Source organism: Nomascus leucogenys, chromosome 2, assembly GCF_006542625.1.
Source record: "Nomascus leucogenys isolate Asia chromosome 2, Asia_NLE_v1, whole genome shotgun sequence".
Lineage (NCBI taxonomy): Eukaryota > Metazoa > Chordata > Mammalia > Primates > Hylobatidae > Nomascus > Nomascus leucogenys.
This window is the reverse complement of record NC_044382.1, coordinates 140,274,343-140,301,249: the sequence shown is the minus strand read 5'-3', so window position 1 is coordinate 140,301,249 and position 26,907 is coordinate 140,274,343. Positions and strand designations below refer to the sequence as shown.

The 26,907-nt window shown below is 51.2% G+C and overlaps 1 protein-coding gene across 2 annotated transcripts; it reads left to right on the top strand.

Annotated features, from left to right (window-relative positions):
- The first annotated feature begins 18,399 nt into the window (after window positions 1–18,399).
- Window positions 18,400–26,159, top strand: IRF1 (interferon regulatory factor 1). 2 transcript variants are annotated; one of them, XM_030818541.1, is made up of 10 exons: window positions 18,400–18,652; window positions 19,708–19,799; window positions 21,164–21,263; window positions 22,065–22,241; window positions 22,351–22,400; window positions 22,509–22,638; window positions 22,821–22,943; window positions 23,500–23,549; window positions 24,719–24,854; window positions 25,137–26,159. In XM_030818541.1, the coding sequence occupies exons 2-10, from the start codon at window positions 19,713–19,715 to the stop codon at window positions 25,259–25,261; spliced, it is 978 nt and encodes a 325-aa protein (XP_030674401.1). In that variant the 5' UTR covers window positions 18,400–18,652; window positions 19,708–19,712; the 3' UTR covers window positions 25,262–26,159. The 2 variants fall into 2 exon arrangements, with proteins under 2 accessions (XP_030674401.1, XP_030674406.1); XM_030818546.1 differs by lacking the exons at window positions 19,708–19,799; window positions 21,164–21,263 and having other exon boundaries at window positions 25,137–26,154.
- The last annotated feature ends 748 nt before the right edge of the window (window positions 26,160–26,907 follow it).

Sequence of the window (26,907 nt, the reverse complement as noted above, 5' to 3'; positions counted from 1 at the left end):
GTTTACAACTCTGCCTTAACCTTCCTTTTCTGCTTGCAGAGTCTGGAGGTCAGTCAGAGGTGAGAGTGTAGAGTCTTCTAGGATATTTTCTGAGCATATGTGTGACCTTCTTAGATATCCAGAAAGCTTTTTAAAGCCCTTATTTCTTAAAGTGTTTCCTTTTCCAGCCTTTTTTCTTAAGCTTTTTGTTTGTCTATTATTTCCCTGTTACCATTAATGAATGCATTTGTTTTTAACTCTGTGCATGTGCGTGTGGTTTGTTGGTTTTTCCAAATGCCCCAGGTAGCTGCTTCAGCCCTGGGAGAGTTCTAAATTAGGTGAAATTAAAGTAAATCTTTTGTGCTCATCCTTCAGGGCGCCAACAGACAGGTCAAAACAGGCAACCACAATCCTTTGAGAGTAAGTTCCATTCTGCTCCCTCTAACACTAAGAACCTATATCAAGAATGCAGGCTGTTGTCTCCAAGGCTGCCACCAAGCTAGGAAAGAGAAGAATGGAGCCCAGGTATGTTAAAACACCACAGTGTTTTCCCACTGAGATTTAGCCGTTTTTCTTCTTGATTAAAATTTATTGGCTGGACATTGTGGCTCATGCCTGTAATCCCAACACTTTGGTAGGCTGAGGTGGGTGGATCATTTGAAGTCAAGAGTTCAAGACCAGCCTGGCCAACATGGTGAAACCCTGCCTCTACTGAAAATACAAAAATTAGCCGGGCATGGTGGAGGGCACCTGTAGTCCCAGCTACTCAGGAGGCTGAGCAGGAGAATCGCTTGAACCCAGGAGGTGGAGGTTGCAGTGAGCTGAGATCACACCACTGCACTCCAGCCGGGGCAACAGGATGAGACTCTCTCTCAAAAAAAAGAAAAAAAAAAGAATTTATTTTATTTATTAAACCTTTTATTAGTCTCCAGAGTTCTAATAAAGTTGATTTTGCCAGTTTTTTTCACTATTTTTATGGAAAAAGGAGTTTTGGAGTTCTCTATTCCATTTTTGCTGATACCATTCCTAGATCATTTACATTTAATGGAATTACTGATATGGTTGGATTTGTGTCTACCATTTTAAGGAAATTTATTGTGTTCTTAACTTTAGCTGCTTGTATAGTTCTGTTTGTTTTTGTTTTTAGTGGTTGCTCCAGGGATATCAATATACATATTTACCTTTTCATGGTCTACTTAGAATCAATATTTTACCATTTTAAGCGTAATGTAAAACTTTAGTTTCTTTTATTCTACTCTCTTTATGTTGTAGTTGTCTTAACCATAAAACGTATTTTAAAAAACTCAAGAGCAGCACAGAATGTTGCATTACCTCAGATCTTTACCATTTCTGTTGGTCTTTTTTTCATTCCTGATATTCCATGTTAACTTCTGGTACCATTTCTCATCTGTCTGAAAAACTTCTTGTAGCAATTATTTTATGACAGGTCTGTTATCAAAGAACTCTCTTAGTTTTCCTTCATCTGAAAACGTCTTTATTTCACTCTCCCTCCTGAAGCATATTTTCATTAGGTATTCTTGAAATTGTGGAGAGAATGGTGGGTTGATGGTTCTTTTTCTTCATTTTAAAGATGTGATTCCACTTCCTGCTGGTCTCTACAATGAGATTTCCTTATCTCTGCATGAGAAAGCTGAAGTCATTTGAATTGTTCTCCTATGTGTGATGTGTCATTTTTCTCTAGCAGTGGTACATGTATGCTTATATGTATGTATGTATGTATGTGTATATATATATATATGTACATATATTCTTCAGTTTTATGTCCTTTTCCAAATTCAAGATGTTTTTAGTCAATATTTCTTCAAACATTTTTGTCTTCACTGCATTCTTTCTTCTTTCCTTCTGGGACTCTAATGACACAAATATTCGATCTTTGGTATTGTCTCACTAGTCTCTGAGGTTCTATTCATTTTTTAAAAATCTTTTTCTCACTGTTTTCCTGGTTGGATAATTTCTGTTGGTCTGTCTTCCACTTACTGGATTCCTCTTTCCTCTCATTTATATTCCGCTCTTGAGTTACCTAGTGAGCACTAAAATTTTGGCTCTTATATTTTATTTTATTTTATTTTATTTTATTTATTTATTTATTTATTTATTTATTTATTTATTTATTGAGACAGGGTCTTGCTTTGTCACTCAGGCTGTAGTGCAGTGGTGTGATCACGACTCACTGCAGCCTCAAACTCCCAGGTTTGAGCGATTCTCCCATCCCAGCCTCCCAAGTAGCTAGGACCACAGGTTCATGCCAACACACCTAACTTTTTTTTTTTTTTTTTTTTTTTTTAGAGATGGGGTCTCACTTTGTGGCCCAGGCTAGCTTCGCACTCTTGGGCTCAAGTTATCCTCCTGCCTTGGCCTCTCAAAGTGTTAGGATTATAGCATGAACTACTATGCCCGGCCCTTATATTTTTAAGTTCCAAAACTTTTACTTCCTTATTCTTTATATCTCCTGTTTCTTTGCTGAGACTGTCCATCTTCCATTCATTCCAAGAGGGTTTACTTGGAGCATTTTCATAGTACTACTTTAAAGTCTTTGTTACTTAATTCCAACATCTCATCATTGGTCTCTTTTGACTGTCTTTTCCCATGCAAAATGAGATTTTTCCTGTCATAGGCCAAGAAGATCATACTTTGGTTTTGTATCCTGGACATTTTAAATTTTATGAGACTCTGGGTATTATTTGAACATTGTGGAGAGTGTTGATGTTTATATTTTAGCAGGCAATCAATGCAGCTGGGTTTGGGCCACAAGTTCCAACCAGCCTTCTGTGGATTGTAGTTTCAATGTTTGTTCCATTTTCAAAGCCTTTATAATGCTGTTTAGATCTGTCCTGTATGTGCACCCTCCAGTGGTCAGTTTGAGAAAAGGGTGGTAGTTTATCCTTAGGCTCAGTTCTCAAGTCTTTGGTATGCTAGATCCATGCAAGCTCAGTTTGGAGTTGAGCCCAGGAATTCATAAACAACTTTGTGGGTTCAGTTTCCAGCATTCCTCCCTTTCTGTGATCTCCCTGGTACTTTCTGATTCCCTAGGTCTCCTCCTTTTGGTCCTCTGGCCAGAAATCTGGAGTTTTAGCTACCCTGCTCTGCTTTGTACTTCCTGTGACTATGCCCTCAGCTAGGGTCAACTGGCAAAAGGAGAGAGATATTGAGAGAGAGAGAGAGAGAAGGGGGGAAGGAGGGAGACCCTCTTGGGACTTGTCCAACAGACAGTTTTCTCTGCCTTAGAGTTTTAGGTGCCTTCAGTCCTCTCATGCCATTGCAACAAGAATGCCAGGGGTCTGAGGCATGAGAGAATGGAGAAAAGAAAAAAAGGTGGTGTAGGGGGTGGCTATTTTCTCACTCTTTCTGAGCATTAGGAGTTCCCTCCCCACTCCTCAAAGCAAAACTAGAGGGCTCTGGGATTCCCACTGTCTGTGCCTGCTGCTCACTTCCAGGTTTCAGGCTGTTTCGACTCTAGCCCAGGGAGTACTAGAGGGAAAAATGGGAAACTCCTCCAATTCTGTGGTACTCCAAATTCTGATTTTTCTTTCCTAATTCATCTGCTACTATTTACTCTTCAGAGTCCTTCATGCATTCTGTACAGGTTCTATTGCTTCACTTAGTGGAAGAGACAGGGTGGAGTGTGTTTATTCTATCTTACCTAAACCTGGAACCTGATGGTAATCCACTGCATAGATACCATAAGCTATTTATCCACTGTCTTGTGGATGGTCATTTTTGTTGTTTCCAGGTTTTGGCTATTATAAATTAAGCTGCTGTAAGCATTCATATCCAAATCTTTGTGTGAGCACACACTTTCCTTTATTGTGGATAAATAATTGGAATTGAATGGCTAGATTGTATGATAGGCATATATTTAGCTATTTAAAAAACTGCCAAATTGCTTTCCAATGTAATCATGTATTGCTTAGTAACAAGGATACAGTCTGAGAAGTGCTTCATTAGGTAATTTTGTCCTTGTGTGAATATCATAGAGTGTACTTGCACAAACCTAGATGGTATAACCTACCACACACCTAGGCTATATGGTACAGCCTATTGCTCCTAGGGTAGAAGCCTGTACAGCAAGTAACTCTGCTGAGCACTGTAGGCGACTGCCACACAAGGGTAAATATTTGTGTATCTAAGCATATCTAAACACAGAAAAGGCACAGTAAAGATATATAGTATTGTAATCTCATGAGATCATTGTCGTATATGCAGTCTGTCCTTGACCAAAAATCATTATGCAGCACGTGATTGTAATTGTATTATTTTACCTTCCCAGCTGGGCATGGTGGCTCACGCCCGTTATCCCAGCATTTTTGGAGGCCAAAGTGGGAGGATTACTTGAGCTCAGGCGTTCAAGACCAGCCTGGGGAACATAGTGAGACCTTGTCTCTATTAAAAAAGAATTAAAAAGTCAAGAAAAAAATAAATATTTTACATTCCCATCAGCAGCTTAGGAGCATCCCAGTCGTTCCACGTCATTGCCAACACTTGGCACAGTTGGTCTTTTTCATTTTAGCCATCCAGGTAGAAGTGTAGTAGCATTTCATCGTGGTCTTAACTTGCATGTCCCTAATGACTAACGATGTTGAGTATCTTTACATGTGTGTATTTACTATTTACATATCCTTTTTTGGCGAAAAATTCATTCAAATTTTCTGTCCATTAAAAAAGTTGGTTGTCAAGATGGGTGCAGTGGCTCACGCCTGTAATCCCAGCACTTTGGGAGGCTGAGGTGGGTGGATCACCTGAGCTCAGGAGTTTGAGACCACCATCCTGGGCAACACAGTGAAAACCCATCTCTGCTTAAAAGCCAAAAAATTAGCTGGGTGTGGTGACGCGCCTGTAGTCTCAGCTACTCAGGAGGCTGAGGCACAAGAATTGCTTGAGGCCCTGAGGCGAAGGTTGCAGTGAGCTGAGATCGTGCCACTGCACTCCAGCTTGGGCTACAGAGTGAGACTCTGTCTCAAAAAACAAAAACAAAAACAAACAAAAAAAAACTTGCATTGCCTCATTGAGTTGTAAGCATTCTTTACATATGCTAGATACACATCCTTTACTAGATATATGTTTTGCAAATATTTTCTCCTATTCGGAGCCACCACATTTTATTCATCTCTGTGTGTCCTCCCCTCCATACTCTGCCTGGGTTCATTCCCCATTCTCATCATTGCCACCACCACCACTCTAGTTCATCCCTGCTACTCCAATCTCCCCAGTGGTCTCCTTATTTCCACACTTGTCCCACTGCAGCCCAGTCTGCAAACAGCAGCCAGTGAGCTTTCTAAAATGCACACTGAGCCAGGCACGGTGATGAGCGCCTATAATCCCAACTACTCAGGAGGCTGAGGCAGGATAAATGCTTGAGCTCAGCAGTTCGAGACCAGCCTAGGCAACATTTTTCCATCTAAAAAAATGAAAAACAGAAAACTTAAAAGTTTAAAAATAAGTAAAATGCACACTGGCCCATTTCACCCAGTGCATAAGGCCCAAGCCCCTGACCAGAGGCCCCAAATGCCCACCTTATCTGACCCCTTCCTACCTTATGAGCTGCATGTTCTATCATTCATCTTCTATCATTCACCTCCTTGCCCACCATGCTGCAGCCACACCAATCTTTTCCTGCAAACAGACTGAGCTTGTTCTTTTCCCAAGGCCTTGGCACTAGCTATTCCCTCTGCCTGGAATGCGCTTCCCCTTGTTCTGCACATTTTCGCCCCTCCTGTCACTTAGAGAACTAAAATGTCACCTCCTCAGATAGACAGTCCTAGAGTGCCAAATCTAATGTGACCACCTCTGTACTCTGTATGATATCATGCTATTTTATTTCTCAGAACAGTTACCACGATGTGACACTTTCCTTGTTTATTTGTGTGTTGTCTGCCTCCAGCAGTATGTGAGTTTCATAGGAACAGGGGTGTTGCCTTATTCATTTCTGTAACTCTAGGGTCTGGAGCCACGTCTGGCACATAGTGTGGGCTCAATAAATTCTCATCAAATGCCTTTGCCCACAGCACCTACTTCTGTGCCTAGCATCTGGGCACAGAGTAAACGTGAATGTGTCAAGTAATCCACTCCCAATGGGCCACCAGTGGTCAATAAGCATTTCTGGGCTAGAAGAGGGAGGGAAAAGACATACATACAGGAAAATGACAAGAAAAAATGAGCAGAGAAGACTAAAAGAGAAGATCGATTCCTCCAGAAGTGTCTTGGGAGCTTTATGACACAACTACCACTTCTCTGGTCCTAGTGTTGGCTGCCACCCAAGGGAGGGTCAGGCTTCCCTTGGCTGCTGGGACTGTTAGGTCCGCACAGAACACACACAAGAATACAATACAGTTGGCAGTGCAGCTCAGAGGCCTTCCTGAGGCCTGCTTGTCCAAGGAAATTGGACCCTTTTGACCTCAACTGTTGTTTACTCTGCTCCTGTACTTCCTGGTGGCTGCAAGTTGATTTTCCCACCCCACCAGCCTCAGCATGGCAGCCCAGCCCTCCCATGCCTGATGACAGCTTGTTGCATCTATGGCTCCCACCTGCTCTCAGGCTGTGTGGCACTAGGGCTGCTAGCTGAGCATGGCATCTGGGGTGCGTGGGCAGTTTTGGCAGCCAAGCTGGTTTTTTCCCTTTGTGGACTCTCCGGGAGGCCTCATCTCTCCCTGAGAGCCCGGTAGGTGAGGGTCTGAGGGTGGCGTGTGGAGCTCACGTTGTCCTGGTGAATCAAGATGGCTGCTGAGCTCACATTCAGGGCATGGGAAGGAGCAGCTCTCATGAGCACCAGGCCCACATGAGTCATAGGGAGAACAGCAGCCATCTACACCATTGGCCTGGGAAAGAAGTTTCCCTGGGGTAGGGCAAGGCCCCAGTCTTCACTGTAATCAAGAGCCATGATGTAAGTAAACTCCTAGAAGCACTGGCTTCTTATCTGAGGTGAGGACTCCAGGTACCAGGGTCATGCAGGGCAGGGCTTGGCGGGGAAGGCCACTCTCTCTGTTTTGCAGCAGAAACTTTTCTGGGAAGTGGCTGCCCAGGGCATGGCCCTGCTTGTGGCTGTGTCTGCCTGGACTTCCTGGCTCACAGCTGAAGGGTCAAGGTGGCATACACTGGGTCCTCTCACTCCTCTGTCCACTGGGCACCTCATCCAGCACTCCGAGGTGGTTCTTGTGCCTGAGCCATGGGCCTAGAGCTCAGGAAAAGAGCGTGTCTAACCAGGTTTGCATCTGAAGAGCCAGGCAGCTGCTCAGGGACGCTCTGAGATTTTGTTCTGCAGATGTGTCCCTGCCTCTATTCCTAGCCTTGGATAGTTGCGGGAGGAATTTTAGGGACAACTCCTCTTTTTAGGGTGCCTGGGGCGCTACCCTGTCTCAGGCCTAGCTGTCAGCCCTCACTCCTAGGCCAAATCCTCTGTGGGGCCAGGGGACTTGCTCAGGGGGAATCTGATGGAGTTCCTGAGCCCACCTGAGAAGAACAGTGCTCAGCAGAGGATGCAGGCCTTCGTGGGCCATGATACTGTAGGAGAAGGCAGGGACTCCCATGAGAGCCAGCCTCGCTCAGCAGTTACCTTAGAAACCCCCATTTCTGCCTTTGCTTGTGTCCTGGCCTCTCTGGCATCTGTTCAAAGGCTACTGATCAGGAAATAGGTGCTCTGTTTACCAGGTGGCACCTGCTTATCTGCCGTAGCCAAAGTCCATCCTGAATTCCTGCCCCCACCCTTTCCCGCAGCATTGTGCCTGCACCCTTCTCTTTCTCCAAGACCCCTAAACTTCCACCTGCTAGAGGAGGGAAAGGGGCTGGTTTTCCATATTAGCCAGCAGGGGGTGCTGTTGCCATAGGGTCAGAGTTCTAGGGGTGTGGGCTGGGGAACCAAGCTGCTAATCCCCTGGGGAGCACCTACGGGTGGCCCCTGGTCTTGCTGGGCAGACAGCAGGGGGATGATGGACTGACAGACATGCCCCGTCCAGCAGTGGGGGCACGCTTATCACCTCCTTCCTGCTGTGCCCAAGCATCCAAAGGGCAAGTGTCCAAAGGGCAAGGCTGAGCAGTCTCAGGACATGGTTGTGAGTTCTAGCTGTGGTCTCCAGTGGCCTGGGCCTTCCTGGGGCAGCCTGTGGCTTTTTCACCTGCTGCCCTACTCTCTTTAGCTCGGTGTCCTTGGTTCCCTAGACTCATAACCTAGGACAGAAGCCAAGGCCTAAGATCTTGTTTTGGCCCTGGCTGTGGACATACAGACTTCTAGGCAGAATGGGGGATCTCCTACACTTCTCCCAGAATGGGGCACCCAGGGAGGGCCTGGGATGAGTCCTGCTCCAGCCAGTCTCATGTCCTGGCAAATCCTGTCATCTGATTCTGCTCTCAACTAGGCCTATCTCTCTCTATCCCCTATGGCCACAGCCCTAATATGCCTGGATCACTTGAGCTGCCTCTAGTCTACCTCCCAGCCTCCAGTGTGCAGAAGGGACCAGATAGGGTGGAGCAAGCAGGCAGGGCAGGTGCTTAGGGTGAAACCTTTAAGGAGACACTCATTGTCGGACTCACACAAGTATAGGGTTGGCCCCTGAGAGCGAGGACCTCCTTAAATGTTGTGCCCTTAGGATACTACCTCACCCTAGTCTTGCCCTGGTGTGCCACAGGCGTAATCCTCTGTAGCAGCCACAGAAAGTTTTCTAAAGCATAGGTCAGGCCACCAGTGGCCCTCACAAGACCTGCCCTAGCATTTAATTCAACAGACATCTGATGACAGATCCTGGTCTGGGCCTTGGCTCCGGAAAGGGAGGCAACATCAGTCCAGCCCTGAGCAGCCTCTGTCTACCAGGATAGAGTCCACTCTTGAGCACAGCATCCAGGCTCTTCAGAGTGGCCCCTACTGGCTGGTCCAGCCTCAGCTTCTGGGGCAGCTACTACAGGCCACACCAAAAGCGAGATCCGTTCTGCACTTCTGGGCTGCCAAGCCTTTCCTTGGGCTGTTTTCACATTCTGGAATGCCCTCCCCTACTAGTAGCCTATTAACCTTTGACTCATCCTTTGAGGCCTTGCTGAACTCTCCCCTCCTCAGAGTAGTCATCTGTGAACATGACTGAGATAACCTGCTCAGTCTCCATACTCCCAGCATCTCTGCCTCTTTGCCTCTTACTCGAGGTTTGACACACGTCTCGCACTGCAATCAGAGCACACTTACTAAGTGCCTACTGCCTGAGAGCAATGTGCTGGGTGCTAGAGTGGGGGTGTGGGGGTGGCTCCGAGCATCCTCTTCTCTTAGAGAGCTCACATGCAGGTGAGTAGTGGAGACCATAGTGCTTAGTTCTAAGTCCCCTCACAGGGCCAGCATAGGCCCAAGGCTGAGCAGCATTCTAGGACCATCAGCTGTCCCTAAATCTTTAGCCTTCTGGAGTCACCTCCTCCACTAAAAGCAAAGCATAACACACTCATGCCCAGCCCATAGGGCTGTGGGAAGCCCTCTCCAATATTCACGGGGATTCTCAAGGAAGAAATAACGGCTTTTGCTTCCTGGAGGTGACTAGTCACCAGAGGCCTCCTGGCTTAGAGCTCCCAGCATACCCTTGTCCATTTTGCTCCCAATTATGCACCCAGACCTTTAAACACTCCCAGTGCAGCAATTCATGCTGGCTATCTGATGTGATGACACATTCACTGTGGTTTGTCACCTGTCAAGGTGGAGGGCAGTCATGCTTTCTCCCACACCATCCAGGCAGGTGGGTCTCTGCTGACCCTTTGCTCCTCTTGCCAGTCTATCAGTCAGTTGGTCAACAGATGCTTTCCCAAGAACTTACTCATGCAGAGAAAAAAACTGGAATCTTTCACACCTGGCTGAGGTCCTGTCTAAATTTCTTTGTGGACCTACTTTCCAGGAGAGGAATGGAACAGCCAGCTAATGTTAACAGCTCTTTTCCCCCGTTCTGTGTCTGGGTGGCCCTTGCCACTAGGCTCCCAGTCTCTGCAGGACTTTGAGGGGCCACACATGTGAACAGGGCTATGGGAAAGGGAGCAGAGGTCCCCTTGGAGAGATGGAACCTGGCAGAATCAACCACAGCGCTGCTTGGAGAAGCCACATCCTTCCTTCCCTCCTTCTGGGGCACCCACCAGTTTCTGTGGAAATTGTCTTATTGCAAAGAGCATCTTGGGGAAAATGTGCATGCTGCTGAGGCCATCTGAATCCACCATCCATATTCCTATCTATCCATCTGTCTGTTCGTCCGTCCATCCAGCCATCCATCCAACCATGTCACACTGGTTCATGGGGCACTTGCTCTCTGCTCAGCTGAGGCTGGCTCCTAAGGCTACAGCAGTGAACAGGGCTGAGCACCTGCAGGGACACCTGTTCTCCTGCCTCTGCCCTGCTTTCCTTCCATAAATGTAACAATAACTCAGCATTTGCTGAGTCCAGACCACAAAGACACATTCCTGTGGGTATTTATTAGCTTGAGCTACATCTACCGTTTCTAAGATGTAACATCAAATGGAGCCCAACACAGACATTCCGAGGACCAGGTCCTCTCCCAGGTCAAATTTATGGGCTAGGATTAGAGTTGGGTTCCCTGGATCAAAAATACTATTTGGACTGGGCAGAGGACCAGCATCACTGTTTCTAAACCTGGGCCACAGGAGAAAGAAGGGACAACAACCTATTTTATCTGGGGCCTCACTAAAAGCTGCCATGGTTGCTGGGCCCCTCCATGGTACTCCTTCACTCTCCTGAGCCTCATTTCCAGGGCTGCCCCTGGAGCTGGGATTCCCAGGTTGAGTCACCAGGGTTGCCAGGAGCTCATGGCACAAGCTCCACTCTTGGAGTATTTGGACTTTCCCTGGCCCTCTCCCAGGCCAGCCACCCTGATCCTAAGCCTGGGCTGGTGAAAGTCAATGTTGGCCCATACAGGGATGCTAGGGAGGTCTTTCTGCCTCTCCTTCCACTGGCTAGCTGGCTGCTTCCAGAATAGCCACCACTGCTACCTGCCCCAGCCTCAGCTCTTCTGGGCTGAGGGAGCTCCACTTAGTCTGATTTATGTCTTTCCAAGAGCCATGGTCTCAGGGCCATAAGGAAAGAGACCCTTACCATAGACTTGTGGTCTCAAAGGCATGCATTTAGGAAACACGGGCTTGCCGGTGACACTGTCCACCTTGACCCCAGGTACTGCTGTGGGCTGCAGAGATCAGGGAGGGTACTGGACTCTCCCTCTGCAGCCCAAACTCCCAGCCTTCTTGTCTCAGATCCAGGGCTAACCCACCATAATCCCTGGCCTGAGCTCCAAGCCCTGGGGAGGGAAGGAAGTGGCTGACCCCACAGCCAGCATTCCTCTGTGATGACTACAGTCTGCCTTCTGCCCAGCCACCCCAGCTGGAAGGCAGTTCTCAGGGAACTACAAGGGAAGCCCCTCCCACAAAAGCCAAGGCCTCTCCTGCAGAGTGGGGCTTCCTTCAACTGGGGACATGGCAGGACCTGAGTGGGCTAGGGGTCCTGTGGGGGAGCAGGTCAGAAGACCCCAGAGATGCCTCGAACTCACCCTACTCCTTTTCTCACTTAGTAAACAGTCACAAGCCCCCCGTGGAGGCTGGCGTGTTCTACATCCAGGAGACTAGACCAGACAGTCAGGGCTCACTCTCAAGGGCTCCAAGTCATGTTCGGGGAAATCCTCCAACAAATAAGCAAAAGAGGACACTACGGAGGTGATCTCAGTAAGGAGACCTCATCATATAAGGACAATAAGATGGGATGTGACAGTGAGGGGACAGCTGGGGACCTCAGCCATTTGAGGGGATATCCCAATTCCTCAGATCCCACCTGCCTGCTCACAGTCCCCTCTTTCCCCGCGTGCACACCCTCAAACCCCTCAGCTTGTAGAACTCCTCCCTCATTCCCTAAAGGCCACCCTGCAGGCAGGTCCATCCTTCACACCCCCACCCTCAGCATGAACACTACCCGGAGAGGGCTGGGGGCAGGTGCATTCAGGTGGGGCTTTTCCGGGGCCGGTTTTCCCCGGCTCCCGCTGGAACTTCCAGCTGGCCACTGGCCGGTAACACTGGACGCCCGCCCGTCCCCCGGCCCCCGCCGCTGCGCAGACCTCAGCGCTCCCGGTGTGGTTCGGTTCCCGGAAACTCCTCGATTTCCCTCTTGCCGCCGCGTTTGCAAGAAACCGAAACCCAGGCTCCGCCCCTCCGGCGCGGCCCCGCGGAACCCGGAGATGGGGCTGACCCCTACTGGATGGCCGGACCCAAGCCCTCCCATACCCGGCCCCTGCGCCCCGCCCCACCGCCAGCTGCAAGGCTCAGGCGGAGGTGGGAGTCATCTGAGTGCCTGCGCGCCGACCCCCGGCGGGCAGCATCCGTCCAGCCGCTCAGCACCACTCACGCCTCCAATGGGAGAGCCGCAGGTCTAACCCAAGTCTCAGACTGCAACGGATGGCAGTGCCCCGGCAAGGGACGCAACGCGGCCTTCCCCTGCGGCAATTTACAAGCGGGCGCCTTTTCTGTGCATCGCCTATGTCCCTGCCAAACCGAGCAGAAGGGGAAGGTGGGGGGGAGCAGGGAAGAGGGAAGTGCAGAGGTGTTCGCGGAAAGCTCTGCACCCCGATTGTTGCTAGCTCCATCTCGCAGGGGGAGATAATGGGCACAGAGAAGTTTAGCAACTTGCCTGAGGTCACACAGCCTGTAGCTGCTGACCCGGCTGCAAACCCATGGCCTATAGCAAGAGGCTGGGCGGGGAAGGAGGAGGAAGTGCCTTGGTCGCGGGCAGGTGAGCCGCCTGGCGGGGGGGGGGGGGGGGAAGGTTGCCAGCTTGCTGGGGGTAAGGGTGGAAGTGGGGTGGGGAGGAATAGGTAGGGAGGAGGCGGGCAGCCACCAGGGCTGGGAGGATTTGCAGTTCTCCCGCTGGCCCTCCCTTTCCAGGAAGCCGGCCAGCTTGGAGCCGGCTGCTCACCCCGACTCACCCCCCGCCTGGGCGGAGCAGGAATGTGGAAGTTGGCCCGAAAGGACTGTGCCCCCTCCCCGTCAAACACCCCCCCGCGTCCCCCACCAAGTTCTGGCCGCGGCTGTGGAGCGTGGGTCACCTGGGGGCGAAGGACTCCACATCACGGTGAAGTGGAGGTGCTGCAGCCCCCACAAAGACCAAGAAGCCTGCCAGGGGCGCCCCGGGCGAACGGCAGTGGGCGTGGGCCGTTCTGCAGCACCCATTGGCGCGGGGGAGGAGAGTGCTGATCCCATCAAGCCCCGCTCCAGGTCGCGACCGCTGGGCCTGGCCCGGGAGCCTCCCCCGGCCTCGGGGCCCCATGGGACTGACAGGGGGCTGAGTTCTCTTTCCTCCCAACGGCGGTGTTTATAAGAAATGAAGCTCCGCAGCGGCCATCAGCGGCAGCCCACACTGTCACCCCGCCCCGCTCTCAGGGGGTTCCGGAACAGCCTTGAGCACTGGAGCAATTCCTTGGCTCAGTATTCTATCATGACCCCCTAGTGATTTCCCAGCCAGCTTCAGCCCCACATTCTGCATTTAGGAATTTTATAACAGTGCAACGTTTATTCTGCTGTGTCATACAGCATATTTTGCCAAATCTTTGAGAGGGGAGGGGCTGGTCTGGTGCCCCAGTGTATCTCCAGGACCAAACCTGGGGTTGACCAAAAAGCAGGCCTGCATGTGATTCATACGTGTTGAATGAATTAAGGGACTTTCTTTCTCTCCAATTAGGCTCCTTGCAGGCAGGGTGATGACCCTTGGATTCTGCCTTCAAGCTTTTGGATGCTTTTATTTCTGGCTTGTGTTCTGCAATTCACAGTTTAGGACTGCCTGCCTCCAGGTTTCTGTGAAAATAGAGATGAAGGCTTTCAGCATTTCAGAGAGCCCTACTACTTCTGGACCTGGAACCTGGAAGGCATGCTGGGGGGTTTATCTGCTTTGGGGACCGTGGCCCCCTCTCTGGGTAGCAGGCTCCACAGGTAGCAGGTCTCCCAGTCAAAAACCTAGTTCAGGTCGGGCACCGTGCCTCATGCCTGTAATCCCAGCACTTTGGGAGGCCAAGGTGGTGGATCACCTGAGGTCAGGAGTTCGAGAACAACCTGGCCAACATGGTGAAACCCCATCTCTACCAAAAATACAAAAATTAGTTGGGCGTGGTGGGGGGTGCCTGTAATCCCAGCTACTTGGGAGGCTGAGGTAGGAGAATTGCTGAACTCCTCGAGGTAGAGGTTGCAGTGAGCTGAGATCACATCACTCCATCCAGCCTGGGTGACAGAGTGAGACTCCGTCTCAAAAAAAACAAAACAAAAAAACACCTAGTTTAAACCTCACTGGCACCTGCACCTCAGCTCTCACAAACTCTCATTTCTGAGCACACACTCATCTCTATCAGCAGAGGATTTAACCACAGGTTGCCAAGAAATGTCTGTATCTGACAGAATTCATAATCTGAGATAGAAAGAACATTAAACTCCAGAGGAAGAGGGGTCATGCATCAACTTAACTAGGATTTACTGAGTGCCTACCATGGTAGCCACTCTTCCGGGGAGTGCAAGGATGGCAGTATCAGCTTAGTGTGGTCCGTGTGGCCCTGTGCATTGATGTGTGTGTGCATGGTGACATGTTGGGAGCCATGCTTCTGGGCTTCAGGACTAACTGCAGCCCACTCAGGGGGTGAACAGTGTTTTGAGAGCCTGAGGGAGGGGACTGGGGACAAGAATGGTCTCTCAGGGTAGAGGCTCCCACAGGGTGTGTGAATGTGTGTGTGAGATGATCTTGCCTTCAGCATCCTGATTGCAGAAGTCACTTCAAAGGAGGCCCTGCCAGCCAGTTAGCCTCCTCTTGCCAGCACAGAAAAATCCAGGCCCCAATACAGAGAGGCCACACAATGAATTCACACTCACAGAGTGAGGCTATGGATGAGAGGCATCTGTAAGGAAGACCTTGCACAGTGCAGGGTGCTGGCTACCCTCAGCTGACCCCTAGCTCGCTTCAGCTGCTGGGCATGAGTAGCCTGCTTAGATTTCTCACAGAAAACATGCAGAGTTCTTTTTCTCACAGAAAAAACGTAGAGTTTGTTCCCCAGAGTTTGTTCCCACCACGTAGAAAATGACCAGTGGTGAAAAGGCAACACACGAAAGTTAAGGACCAAAGGGTCCAAGGAGAGAAAAGAAAGGACTTCTGGTTGGTTGCTTTGTGGGCATTTTGAAGAGATCAGGCATATGCTCTGGGCCTTAAAAAAAGACACAGAGATTGAAGTGGTGGGGTGGGCAAGGGAGAGAGAGATTGAGAGAGGGCAAGTGTTGCCAAGTATCCTGAGGAGACAGGGATGAGGGGACAAACACAGTGTGTTCAGATAATGGAAATACAGTGAAAGGTTCATGCGTTCCTGTTCATACATTTCATTTGACTTATGTCTTACAGTTTGGAAATACTTTTGATAGTCTAATTTTACAATTAGAAGAGATGGAGAGAGATTATCTCTATTTTACAGATGAGAAAACTGAGCCCCAGAGAGGGACAGTAACTTGCTAAGATCACATAGCAAGTGGAAAAAGCACAATAAGAACCCAGGCTTTCAGACTCAAATCCTGTGTTCTCTTTTCATCCCCCTTTAGTTTCATCTTCCCTACTGCCAAGGGTAGGGAAGCTGTCAGGGACAGAAGGTTGGAATGGGACCCCAGGACCAGACTGAGCAGAGATTTGAATGTGGGGCTGAATGTAGGGGAGCTCAGAAGGCTCCTGGGTGGCCCCGAGTGTTAGGGAGATCATCCGAGTTAGTGGGATCATTCCAGTGCAGAGGAACCATCTTTCCCATCTACCTGGGCAGGACTAATAGGCAGGGAGGCCCAAGAGGAGGTTGGGGCAACAATAGTCTGGTCCTGGACTATGAAATCACAACCTGATACAGGGAAGGAAGACCCAGAAGACCAGGTGGGAAAGAAAAGGGCTGGCTCCGAATTACTAAGAGCCTACAGGAGCCTATGTGTTCTGCTGGGGATCACAGAATGTTCTACATCTTAGAGTGTGATTCATCAAAAGCCATTACAATAAAAATGTTGGGTACTTAAACATGGCTTAGCTTTATTTCACTGATTCGGACTATAGCACCCCTAGTCATAATAAGCATATTCTTACAGGCTTCAAAATAAAATAAGAATCCCTAGGTTAAAAAAAAAAAAAAGGTCAAAGATGTAAATGTAAATGACAGTTTCACTGGTAAATCCTAACTGGGGAATTTCTCCTAAGCAAAAAATTATTGATGTGCACAAAGATTTAGCTAATAGTGTTGTTTGTATTATGAAAAAATGGAAATAACCTAACTGTCCTACAATAGGGGATTAATTGGGTAAATTTTTATTTATCCTTATGAAAGAATAATATATGCCTATTACAAATGATATTGCATAAGTACATTTCATCACACGGAAAGATGCTCATTATGGCTAAATATACATATGCATATACAGGTATATTTATACCTGTATCTGTGAATTAAAATTAAGTTTTTGTTTTAAAGCACTTTTTATAGTGTCCTGTTGCCTTCACAGGGTCACTGTGGTCAACTTATCAGACCACAAGGATGCAAACTTCCTTTCCCTAATCTCATCCTGAATTTTCCAGTGGGTGTGTCAGGTTCTCAGGGGAAGGACAAGCATCTATTTGCTGTACCAAGAAAGGATCCCACAACTCAGGAATCACTTGTTTTCTCTTATTCTTGCTCAGAAGGTCTTCGTCCCTGTAGCAAGTCCCTACTTCCATTTGTCACTTAAAGTACCCCAAACCCCATCTTTCCATTCCAGAGTGTCATTGCCCTCCACTTTGCTTAACACTCAGTTAGGTTCCTTCCTTAGTTTCTCCTACCTCCTTTCCTCTCCTAGCTCCTGACCCACCTCTATCTGGTAGATAGTTTTGCCTATTCCTGCTGGTATCCTGGGAACCAGGTTTGGCATTGGTCACAGCACTCAATTTGCAATGTGCCAGAATGGGATTAACCCATGCATTTCCTCTATGGGAGGGAGGTAGTAGAGTGACTGGCAAGTCGAATGTTGCATGGGTGTGTCTATTTATAGCCTGCAAAATGGGGTGCTGCCCTGGAGGGAGAGCTGGGGTGAAGGAAATGACACCCCTGGGAGAGTAACTTACTTCTGAGTCAGGAGCTTTAGGGAGTTGAAGGAAGAAGCCTCCTGGGCCAGAGTTTTGGATGGAAAATGAACACCCAGTCAAGTCTCTAGGACTATAAGTGGGGCGGGGACTAGTTGTGAGGAGAGTTAAGTAGGGGCCCTTACCAAGGAGCATGGGACCTGGGCTCCCCAACCATTTGGCTAGGCCCATGGCGTTGATCAGCCCTGAGCTAATTCCTCCATGCTGCCCAGAACCTCTCTGGGCCAAGCCCTGGGGACTCAGAGATGACAGCAATGCTTCCATTGAGGAACTCCCATACGCGGGCCACAGAGAGGCTCTGGAGGCGGCCTGAGGCAAGAGTGCCAGGAGGGATCAGAGCTACCCCACCCCCACCCTCACTCAGCCGTCTGGGCTTCTCTGAACCCCTTCTCCTCCTCTGTTCCCTAAAGCCAGCCAGGGGGAGTCCCAGGGAGGCAGACCGAAAAGGGGTGGGGTGTCATCCTGGTCACTGTTAGATCCTGCAACGGCGACCTTGAAAACTACTCAGCGTCTGTTGCCCGAGTGGAGAGCATAGTGCTTTACAATCTCTTCCCATCACAGCAAACCATCAAGGTAGGGCTACTGTTATTTTATGGTTGAAAAACTGAGGTCCTGAGTCCCTTGGGGGCTGTGCCAGCAGCGGCCAAGTTGGGATTTCCCCTGGTCCAGCAGCCCCAGACAGCACACGGGGCAGGGTAGGCTTTCTGCCTCCTTCACTTCCCCAGGGCAGCTGAGTGACCTGGAGGGAGAGGGTCACCCCTAAAAACAGGGGTAGTTCTAGGACTGAAACCCTCCCTTCTTGATAGCCCACTGGCAAGCTTGAGGAGCCAGGCTGCCAGTCGGGAGATTCGGCCCGGTGTTCCCACTAGAGAGGGCGGCAAGTGCTCGGGCGATCCCCTCACCTGCGTTCGGGAGATATACCCCCGCCCCCGCCCCCGCCCCGCCAGGAGGGTGAAACGATGGCCCCAAGAGCCAGCCGGCGGGGAGAAGGCGGAGTGAGAAGAGAGGCTGGGGCCGGGGGCGCTGGGCTGTCCCGGGCAGCCCTCCTCCGGGCGAGCCGGAGCAGGGGTGGATTGGGAGCGCGCGGGGCGGGCCCGCGGTGGCCCCGGGGCGGTGGCGCCCGGCCGGAGAGGGTGGGGCGGAGCAGCCGCCCTGTACTTCCCCTTCGCCGCTAGCTCTACAACAGCCTGATTTCCCCGAAATGACGGCGCGCAGCCGGCCAATGGGCGCCCGCGCGGCTGTCCAGGGGCGGGGCCGGCCAGGGCTGGGGAATCCCGCTAAGTGTTTGGATTGCTCGGTGGCGCCGCTGCCCTGGCAGAGCTCGCCACTCCTTCGTCGAGGCAGGACGTGCGCCCGAGCCCTGCCGAACCGAGGCCACCCGGAGCCGTGCCCCGTACACGCCGGCCGTGCCCGGCGGCCTCAAGAACCCGGCAACCTCTGCCTTCTTCCCTCTTCCACGCGGAGTCGCGCTCCGTGCGCCCTCACGGCAGCCCCTGCGTCGCCGGGACCCTCGCGCGCAGCCACCGGACCGCTCCTGCAGCAGAGGTGAGTCCGCCTTTGAGGCGCGGGGGACCGGCGGTGTCGAATAAAAGGCGCGCGGGGCACCAGGAAGTGGGGGGTCGAAAGCTCCAGGCTGGAGACTCGCGGGCGCGCGGCGTTGCCCGGGCTTCCGCGCGGACTCCGGGGGGCGCCGGAGGAGCTACGAGCCGAGGCGCGGGGAGGGCGGGCCGCGGCGTGGACCGCCCACCCGGACGAGGCTGCCGGCGCCCGGCAGCTTTCGCAGATCTGCGTGCGCGCAGCCGCCAGGGGCCTGTAGGTGGCCCGCTACGTTCGTCTCGCGCATCCACACGCCGTGCCGGGGACCGAGTGTCAGCCCACGCGTGGTCGCCCAGTGCTCCCGGCTTTCGGCGGTCCCAGCTCCGCGCCCAGGCGCCAGGTTTTGGGCTCCCTGTGCTGGTGGCAAGGGCTGGCTTACTGCCCAGGTGGCTGGAGGGAATCGTGACCTACAGAGACTGCGGGAAAAGGCGCCACAGGTGTTCCGTGGGCCACTTCTCCAGAGGAGGGGAAACCGGGCCGGAAGGGTTAGCGTCCTTGTCTTAGCGTTGTGGGCGCTGTGGCTGTCAGGAAGGCGTAGAATGGATTCAGGGGGGCGGGAGGGGGCTGTTCAGGGTGACGGCTAGCCCTTTGCTAACTAGTGGTGACAACTCAAAGTCAAGGGAATTTATTCTTGGCATCAACCAAAAGAAGTCCCTCCCTTCCCAAAGGATTTGAATTTTGAGCGAAAAGTTCTGAAATTAGGATATCTGTGCATTTTGTCTCTTTTCCTGCACATGAATCCTGAAGCCATCACTTGCATGCCTGTCTCCTCCAGAGACTGGCTGGGAGGGGCTGAAGGAAGGGGCAAAAGCATTTTTGCCTAAGATGCTGAAAAAATTTGGAGAGCAGTTTTATTCCAGCGCAGCTCCCCTCTGCACTGAGTGTAGTACCTAGTAGCTGGCTGAGGGGAGGGGAGGGTAACTAAGTGACCTCGGGTGGGGCAGTTCAGTGCCCAGGTACTGTTCAACAGATTCCAGACTGGAGCCTCTGTCTTCTCTTTACAGCCAACATGCCCATCACTCGGATGCGCATGAGACCCTGGCTAGAGATGCAGATTAATTCCAACCAAATCCCGGGGCTCATCTGGATTAATAAAGTGAGTGTAACTCTTTGGGTTTTCCTGCCACTGTTTTAACCCATGTACTTCTGGAGGGACCAAAGCTTCAGATGCAGCTCAAAAAGGGAAGTGATAACGGGACAGGCAGATGTTTCTCCCAGTGGGTCCTGCATGCAGGGAGTGTGCACGGCCCAGCCTGGGCCTCACTTGCATGACTCCTGCCTTCTTCCCTTCTTGAGGTAGGGCACCCACCTGAAGGCACTTCCGGTTTCTAGCAGCAAGACTTTCCCAGTATCTGCAGAGCTGGAGTTCTGGTCTCCTCTAAGGGAGACCCTTACAAACATACACAGCACCCTGCAGGGCTCCAATCGAACAAATAGAAGACTGAGAAGTGGATGCTGCTGGGCGGAAAGGTGGCTGGCTTAGCAGAGGACAAACGAATTAATCTTGCACCAGTCACTCTGGCCCAAGAAGCCTATAGCTGGTGCACCTGGGGCAACATAGACCCTATAGACTTAGTAGCAGTGATAGTATTCATAATAATTGCTGATGTTTACTGAACACTCCCTGTGTGCCTGGCACCTGCTAAGTATGTTATTTACATCGTGTCATTTAATCCTCGCAGTAGTCCTGTGGGGTCGATCTTATTAATGTCATCGTTTTCAGATAAGTAAACAGAGGCACTGAGAGATAGATCATAAGATCACACAAAAAGTGATGAAGCCAAGATTTGAACTTGAACTGTCTGACTCAGAAATCTTTACTGTTAACCATCAGTGATATAATAACAGTAAGACCTTAGGCTTCATATTTGTCACTGTGTCCCTACACATCCTTTGGTTTTTAATCCTCAAAATTTTGTTGGATATGTTTTCTCATTTCTGAGAAGAGAAAACTGAGGGGCAAAGAGATACAGTGACAATGCCAGGGTTACACAGTGTTCACCATCCAAGTCTAGCCCAGAGCTCCCTCAGTGGTATGACCAGGACACCCTGTGTAAGAGCTCGTGCTCCCAGGTGTCTTGAGGAGTCCTTTCTAATGGAAGAAGTTCTTACTTCCATGTTGGTGCTTACAAGCCAGAGAGAAACATCCCAGAGCTTCAAAACCAGGGCTTCGGGGGAGGGTGCCCTGTGTGGGTCCTAGCACATGTGTAACAGGCAGAGGGAGGTCTTTGTAAGCTATTAATGCTGCAGCTCATCCAAACTAGGTGTCCCTCCTGAGAGATCCAGAGTGGTCTGTTTAAGCCAGCCTCAAGATGGGTCAGTCCAAGCCAGATGTCAGGGGGAAAAGGGGAAGTCAGCCTTTTTTCAGACCTGTCTGGGCAGGCCTGGGTCTCAGACTCAGCCCCAAAGTCTGTGGTCTCTGAGCTGACACAGCCTCATGTGTATGTGTGTGTTGTTCAGGAGGAGATGATCTTCCAGATCCCATGGAAGCATGCTGCCAAGCATGGCTGGGACATCAACAAGGATGCCTGTTTGTTCCGGAGCTGGGCCATTCACACAGGTGTGTGCCTGGGACTCAGGCCTAGGAAGCCCAGGGTAGAGACAAGAGGAGGCACTAACGTTAACACAGAGGCTCTTCACTGGGGTCCCTGAGCTCCCCGAGACAATATGCAGAATTACTGGGAAGAGGGGCTGGTGGCAGACTTGTGTTTCTGGAGAAGAGAGTCGATCATTTCAGCAAATTCTCAAAGGGATTTATAAAGCCAAGATCTTAGAAAGTGTGTGGCTTCAGGGAGTTTGTGGCTAGATGAACGTTCTCCCTGGCAAAAGCATCTGTGAAAAGCAGCTGTAAGCCAGGGCACTGAAAGAGACCCAGGTCTGCCTTTTTCTTTGTGTTGACCAAGGCCCTTGGTCCAAGGCTCATGTGGTTGGTGGCCTCCTTTATCCTTGAGAGATGGAGCTCTAGGCCCATCTCAGAACAGTCAGCCCACCCGTTCAGTAACTGTTCTCTGCTGCCCAGTCTGTGCCCACTCTACCCTCTGGCTGCTGATAGCCCAAGGAGGAAGACTGGGCATGGTCTGGGACACAGATAGTACACTTTGGGGATATGGGGACTCTAGTGCTTCTGGCTGGGCCCTTCACTGAGGCCTGCTAGATGTGTTTAAGCCAAGCCTGGGCATTTGAGAAGGTCCAGGGCCTAGGACCTGCAGAGTGTCACCGGGAGTACCTGCTGGTTTGACCACTGTGGCTCTCTGGTAGCATGAGAGTTCAGGGGTACCCTTGCCTTCCTCCTCTAGGCCAGGGGCAGCTGAGGATCCCTACCCATGGCCCTGACGATCCTCTTTTTTCTCCTGCCCTCTAGGCCGATACAAAGCAGGGGAAAAGGAGCCAGATCCCAAGACGTGGAAGGCCAACTTTCGCTGTGCCATGAACTCCCTGCCAGATATCGAGGAGGTGAAGGACCAGAGCAGGAACAAGGGCAGCTCAGCTGTGCGAGTGTACCGGATGCTTCCACCTCTCACCAAGAACCAGAGAAAAGGTATCCAAGGACTCTGGGTCCTTGGGAAGCCCTCAGGGAGGGAGGGTAGAAGAAGCTCAGCTGGGGCTGGAGAGCCTGCACCAAGGCTGACAGCCTGTCTGCCCCACAGAAAGAAAGTCGAAGTCCAGCCGAGATGCTAAGAGCAAGGCCAAGAGGAAGGTGAGTGTGGTCCTAAGCAGCCAGGCCTTTGGTCACCTGTGGGCCAGGGTGAGCAGTAGAAGAAGGGCTAAGGTGGTCCTGGGCCTAAGCTGCTTTCTTCCTCGACAGTCATGTGGGGATTCCAGCCCTGATACCTTCTCTGATGGACTCAGCAGCTCCACTCTGCCTGATGACCACAGCGGCTACACAGTTCCAGGCTACATGCAGGACTTGGAGGTGGAGCGGGCCCTGACTCCAGGTGAGCTGGTCCAGGTCTGGCAGGGGACCCTACAGATCAGTGGGATGACTCTTTCTCTTGGAGGCATGGTGCTGGCACATGGTGGCCCATTAGTGCAGGCTGCAGGGTTGGTGGGGGGCGCTTGATGTTTTGCAAACTAAGAAAGCACACAGCCTTGACCCGTGGCTTCTGCTGTCCCCCAGCACTGTCGCCGTGTGCTGTCAGCAGCACTCTCCCTGACTGGCACATCCCAGTGGAAGTTGTGCCGGACAGCACCAGTGATCTGTACAACTTCCAGGTGTCACCCATGCCCTCCACCTCTGAAGGTTGGTGCTCCTGGGGCCTGGCCTGCCTGCTTGACTGTCTGGGTCCTGTGAAGGGATTCCTGAGAGAGAAAAGATGCTCAGAACTCCACCTGGCACTGAGCTGATGGAGTTGGGCATTGCCCAGTCTTAGCCCCCATAGGGGGAGGCGAGCGACGGGGACACTAGGAAGGCAGTTCAGAGTGGGCTGCAGCACAGTGGGGGCTGGTGAGAGGAGGGAAGGGGGCCGGGGCTTTATTTTGGGGTGCTGGTTCTCCTTCCTCCTCTGCAGCCCAGCATCAGGGTGAGGAAGGAAGTGGGGTGGGGTTGGGAAGAGGTGTGGCTTCAGGGTTTGAGAGGCTGAGTCACCAGGCCAGTGTCCTGTTCTGGAATCTCCATGGCAGACAGGTCCACCGGGAGGGGTGTGTGTGTGTGTTTCTGTGTGTGTGTGTGTGTGTGTGTGTGTGTCAGAGAGAGAGAGAGAGACAGAAAGGGCAGGGGGATCTGGTGGGCTGGAACTGGAACTGCAGGGTGAGTGTGGCTGACTGCCAGCCAACCTCTCTGCTTTCCCCATCCACAGCTACAACAGATGAGGATGAGGAAGGGAAATTACCTGAGGACATCATGAAGGTAAAGCCCCTTCCTACCTGGGCACTCTTGAAGTGACTGTTTCTCAGTGAGGAGAGAGAACCAGTGAAGCTTCAAAATCAGAGGATGGGTAGCTGCTGTTGTCACCTGGCTGCTTGCATCATCCCACAAGTGCCACATTCATGTGGCTTGACTGGTGGGAAAGCCACCATGGGTAGGGAAGGCAGGTGGGAGGCCTGGCCTCCGACAGGCCATCCTGAAGCAAGCCTTGGGGCATCAGACAGCTCTGTGAGTCAGGCATTATGAGCGATGGGTCCCTGGCCTGCATCCTCCGCCCCAACATGCCCCAGCCCTGCTAGTTCGGAAAATGCACATCAGGTTTCAATAATCAGCCTTTAGGATCTGTTAATATGATGATGGCTTTATAGAAAAAGTTAGCAAATTACCCTCCAGGTTTTTTTTTCTGCTTCAGTTTTGAAAGTGAATATAAAGAAGTTTTTGCAGCCAGGGGCAGTGGCTCATGCCTGTAATCCCAGCACTTTGGAAGGCCAAGGTGGGTGGATCACCTGAGGTCAGGAGTTCGAGACCAGCCTGGCTAACATGGTGAAACCCATCTCTACCAAAAATACAAAAATTAGCTGGGCCTGGTGGCGCATGCCTGTAATCCCAGCTACTCTGAAGGCTGAGGCAGGAGAATCACTTGAACCTGAGAGGTGGAGGTTGCAGTGAGCCGAGATCGTGTCATTGCGCTCCAGCCTGGGCAACAAGAGCAAAACTCCATTTCAAAAAAAAGTTTTTGCAGTGGTTGTACCTCAGCTGTTCCATCAGCCCAAAAAATTGAGACATGGACGTAGTTCCTTATCTCTAGCTTTTCTAGTTATCTTTTCTTGATTTGTTATGCTAACCTTTGTTTTAAGCCACATTCCCTCTTACTGTGTCCTTACACAGTTGAGAGGGAAGTCGTGGAGATACTATACCAGAGTGGGTGTGAGAGGGGTGGGAAAATGAATTGAGGACCAGTGCCAACATGCATTTCTGCCTCCTCCCTCCCGGACCCTTGTCCTCACTGCAGTGCACTTCTGCATCCTATCTGAGATGAAAATGGCCAAGGGTGTGATCCTGGCTAAGAGGAGCTGGCGCATTGAGGGCAGGGCCACAGGGTGAGTCTGCACTGGAAGGGGGTTGATAGCCTCTTGCTCTTCTGTCCCCAGCTCTTGGAGCAGTCGGAGTGGCAGCCAACAAACGTGGATGGGAAGGGGTACCTACTCAATGAACCTGGAGTCCAGCCCACCTCTGTCTATGGAGACTTTAGCTGTAAGGAGGAGCCAGAAATTGACAGCCCAGGGGGTAAGAAGGCCCTGGATCCTTATGGCTTCTTAGAGGAGGGAGAACCACGTAGGGATGGAGAAAGCTTGGGGGGCCAGGGAGCAGGGCGGTAAAGCACCTGGGGTTCTGACACATTGTGAATTAGCTACTGCTGCCATGCCTTAAGGTTTGCCTGAAGCTGAGTGGATGTTTACTGCTGTGCTGGGAAGAGCAGAGGCCATGTCTATGGCCTTCAGGGGTAGGGGGAAGCACACCTTATGCCACTGTCCCCTACCCTCATACAACCTTCTTCACATCTTCTAGGGGATATTGGGCTGAGTCTACAGCGTGTCTTCACAGATCTGAAGAACATGGATGCCACCTGGCTGGACAGCCTGCTGACCCCAGTCCGGTTGCCCTCCATCCAGGCCATTCCCTGTGCACCGTAGCAGGGCCCCTGGGCCCCTCTTACTCCTCTAGGCAAGCAGGACCTGGCATCATGGTGGATATGGTGCAGAGAAGCTGGACTTCTGTGGGCCCCTCAAAAGCCAAGTGTGACCCCACTGCCAAGTGGGGCTGGGGCCTCCCTCCTTGGGTCATTGGCCTCTCAGGGCCTGGCAGGCCAGTGTCTGGGTTTTTCTTGTGGGGTAAAGCTGGGCCTGCCTCCTGGGAAGATGAGGTTCTGAGACCAGTGTGTGAGGTCAGGGACTTGGACAGGAGTCAGTGTCTGGCTTTTTCCTCTGAGCCCAGCTGCTTGGAGAGGGTCTTGCTGTCACTGGCTGGCCCCTAGGGGAACAGACCAGTGACCCCAGAAAAGCATAACACCAATCCCAGGGCTGGCTCTGCACTAAGAGAAAATTGCACTAAATGAATCTTGTTCCCAAAGAACTACCCCCTTTTCAGCTGAGCCCTGGGGACTGTTCCAAAGCCAGTGAAATGTGAAGGAAAGTGGGGTCCTTTGGGGCGATGCTCCCTCAGCCTCAGAGGAGCTCTGCCCTGCTCCCTGCTTTGGCTGAGGGGCTTGGGAAAAACACTTGGCACTTTTTCGTGTGGCTCTTGCCACATTTCTGATCAGAGGTGTACACTAACATTTCCCCCGAGCTCTTGGCCTTTGCATTTATTTATACAGTGCCTTGCTCGGCGCCCACCACCCCCTCAAGCCCCAGCAGCCCTCAGCAGGCCCAGGGAGGGAAGTGTGAGCGCCTTGGTATGACTTAAAATTGGAAATGTCATCTAACCATTAAGTCACGTGTGAACACATAAGGACGTGTGTAAATATGTACATTTGTCTTTTTATAAAAAGTAAATTGTTTATAAGGGGTGTGGCCTTTTTAGAGAGAAATTTAACTTGTAGATGATTTTACTTTTTATGGAAACACTGTGGACTCATTATTGGCATCCCGCCTGAACTTGACTTTGGGGTGAACAGGGACATGCATCTATTATAAAATCCTTTCGGCCAGGTGCGGTGGCTCACACCTGTAATCCCAGCACTGTGGGAGGCCTAGATGGGTGGATCACCCGAGGTCAGGAGTTCGAGACCAGTCTGGTGAAACTCCAGTTCTACCAAAAATGCAAAAATTAGCTGGGCGTGGTTGCGGGCGCCTGTAATTCCAGCTAGTCAGGAGGCTGAGGCAAGAGAATCGCTTGAACCTGGGAGGTGGAGGTTGCATTGAGCCAAGAACATGCCATTGCACTCCAGCCCGGGCACCAAAAAAAAAAAAAAAATCCTTTCATTTGGCCAGGCATGGTGGCTCATGCCTGTAATCCTAGCACTTTGGGAGGCCGAGGTGGGCAGATCAGGAGTTTGAGACCAGCCTGGCCAACATGGTGAAACCCCATCTCTACTAAAAATACAAAAATTAGGCCGGGCACGGTGGCTCACGCCTGTAACCCCAGCACTTTGGGAGGCCGAGGCGGGCAGATCACGAGGTCAGGAGATCGAGACCATCCTGGCTAACACGATGAAACCCCGTCTCTACTAAAAATACAAAAAATTAGCCAGGCTTAGTGGCAGGCACCTCTAGTCCCAGCTACTCGGGAGGCTGAGGCAGGAGAATGGCGTGAACCTAGGAGGCAGAGCTTGCAGTGAGCT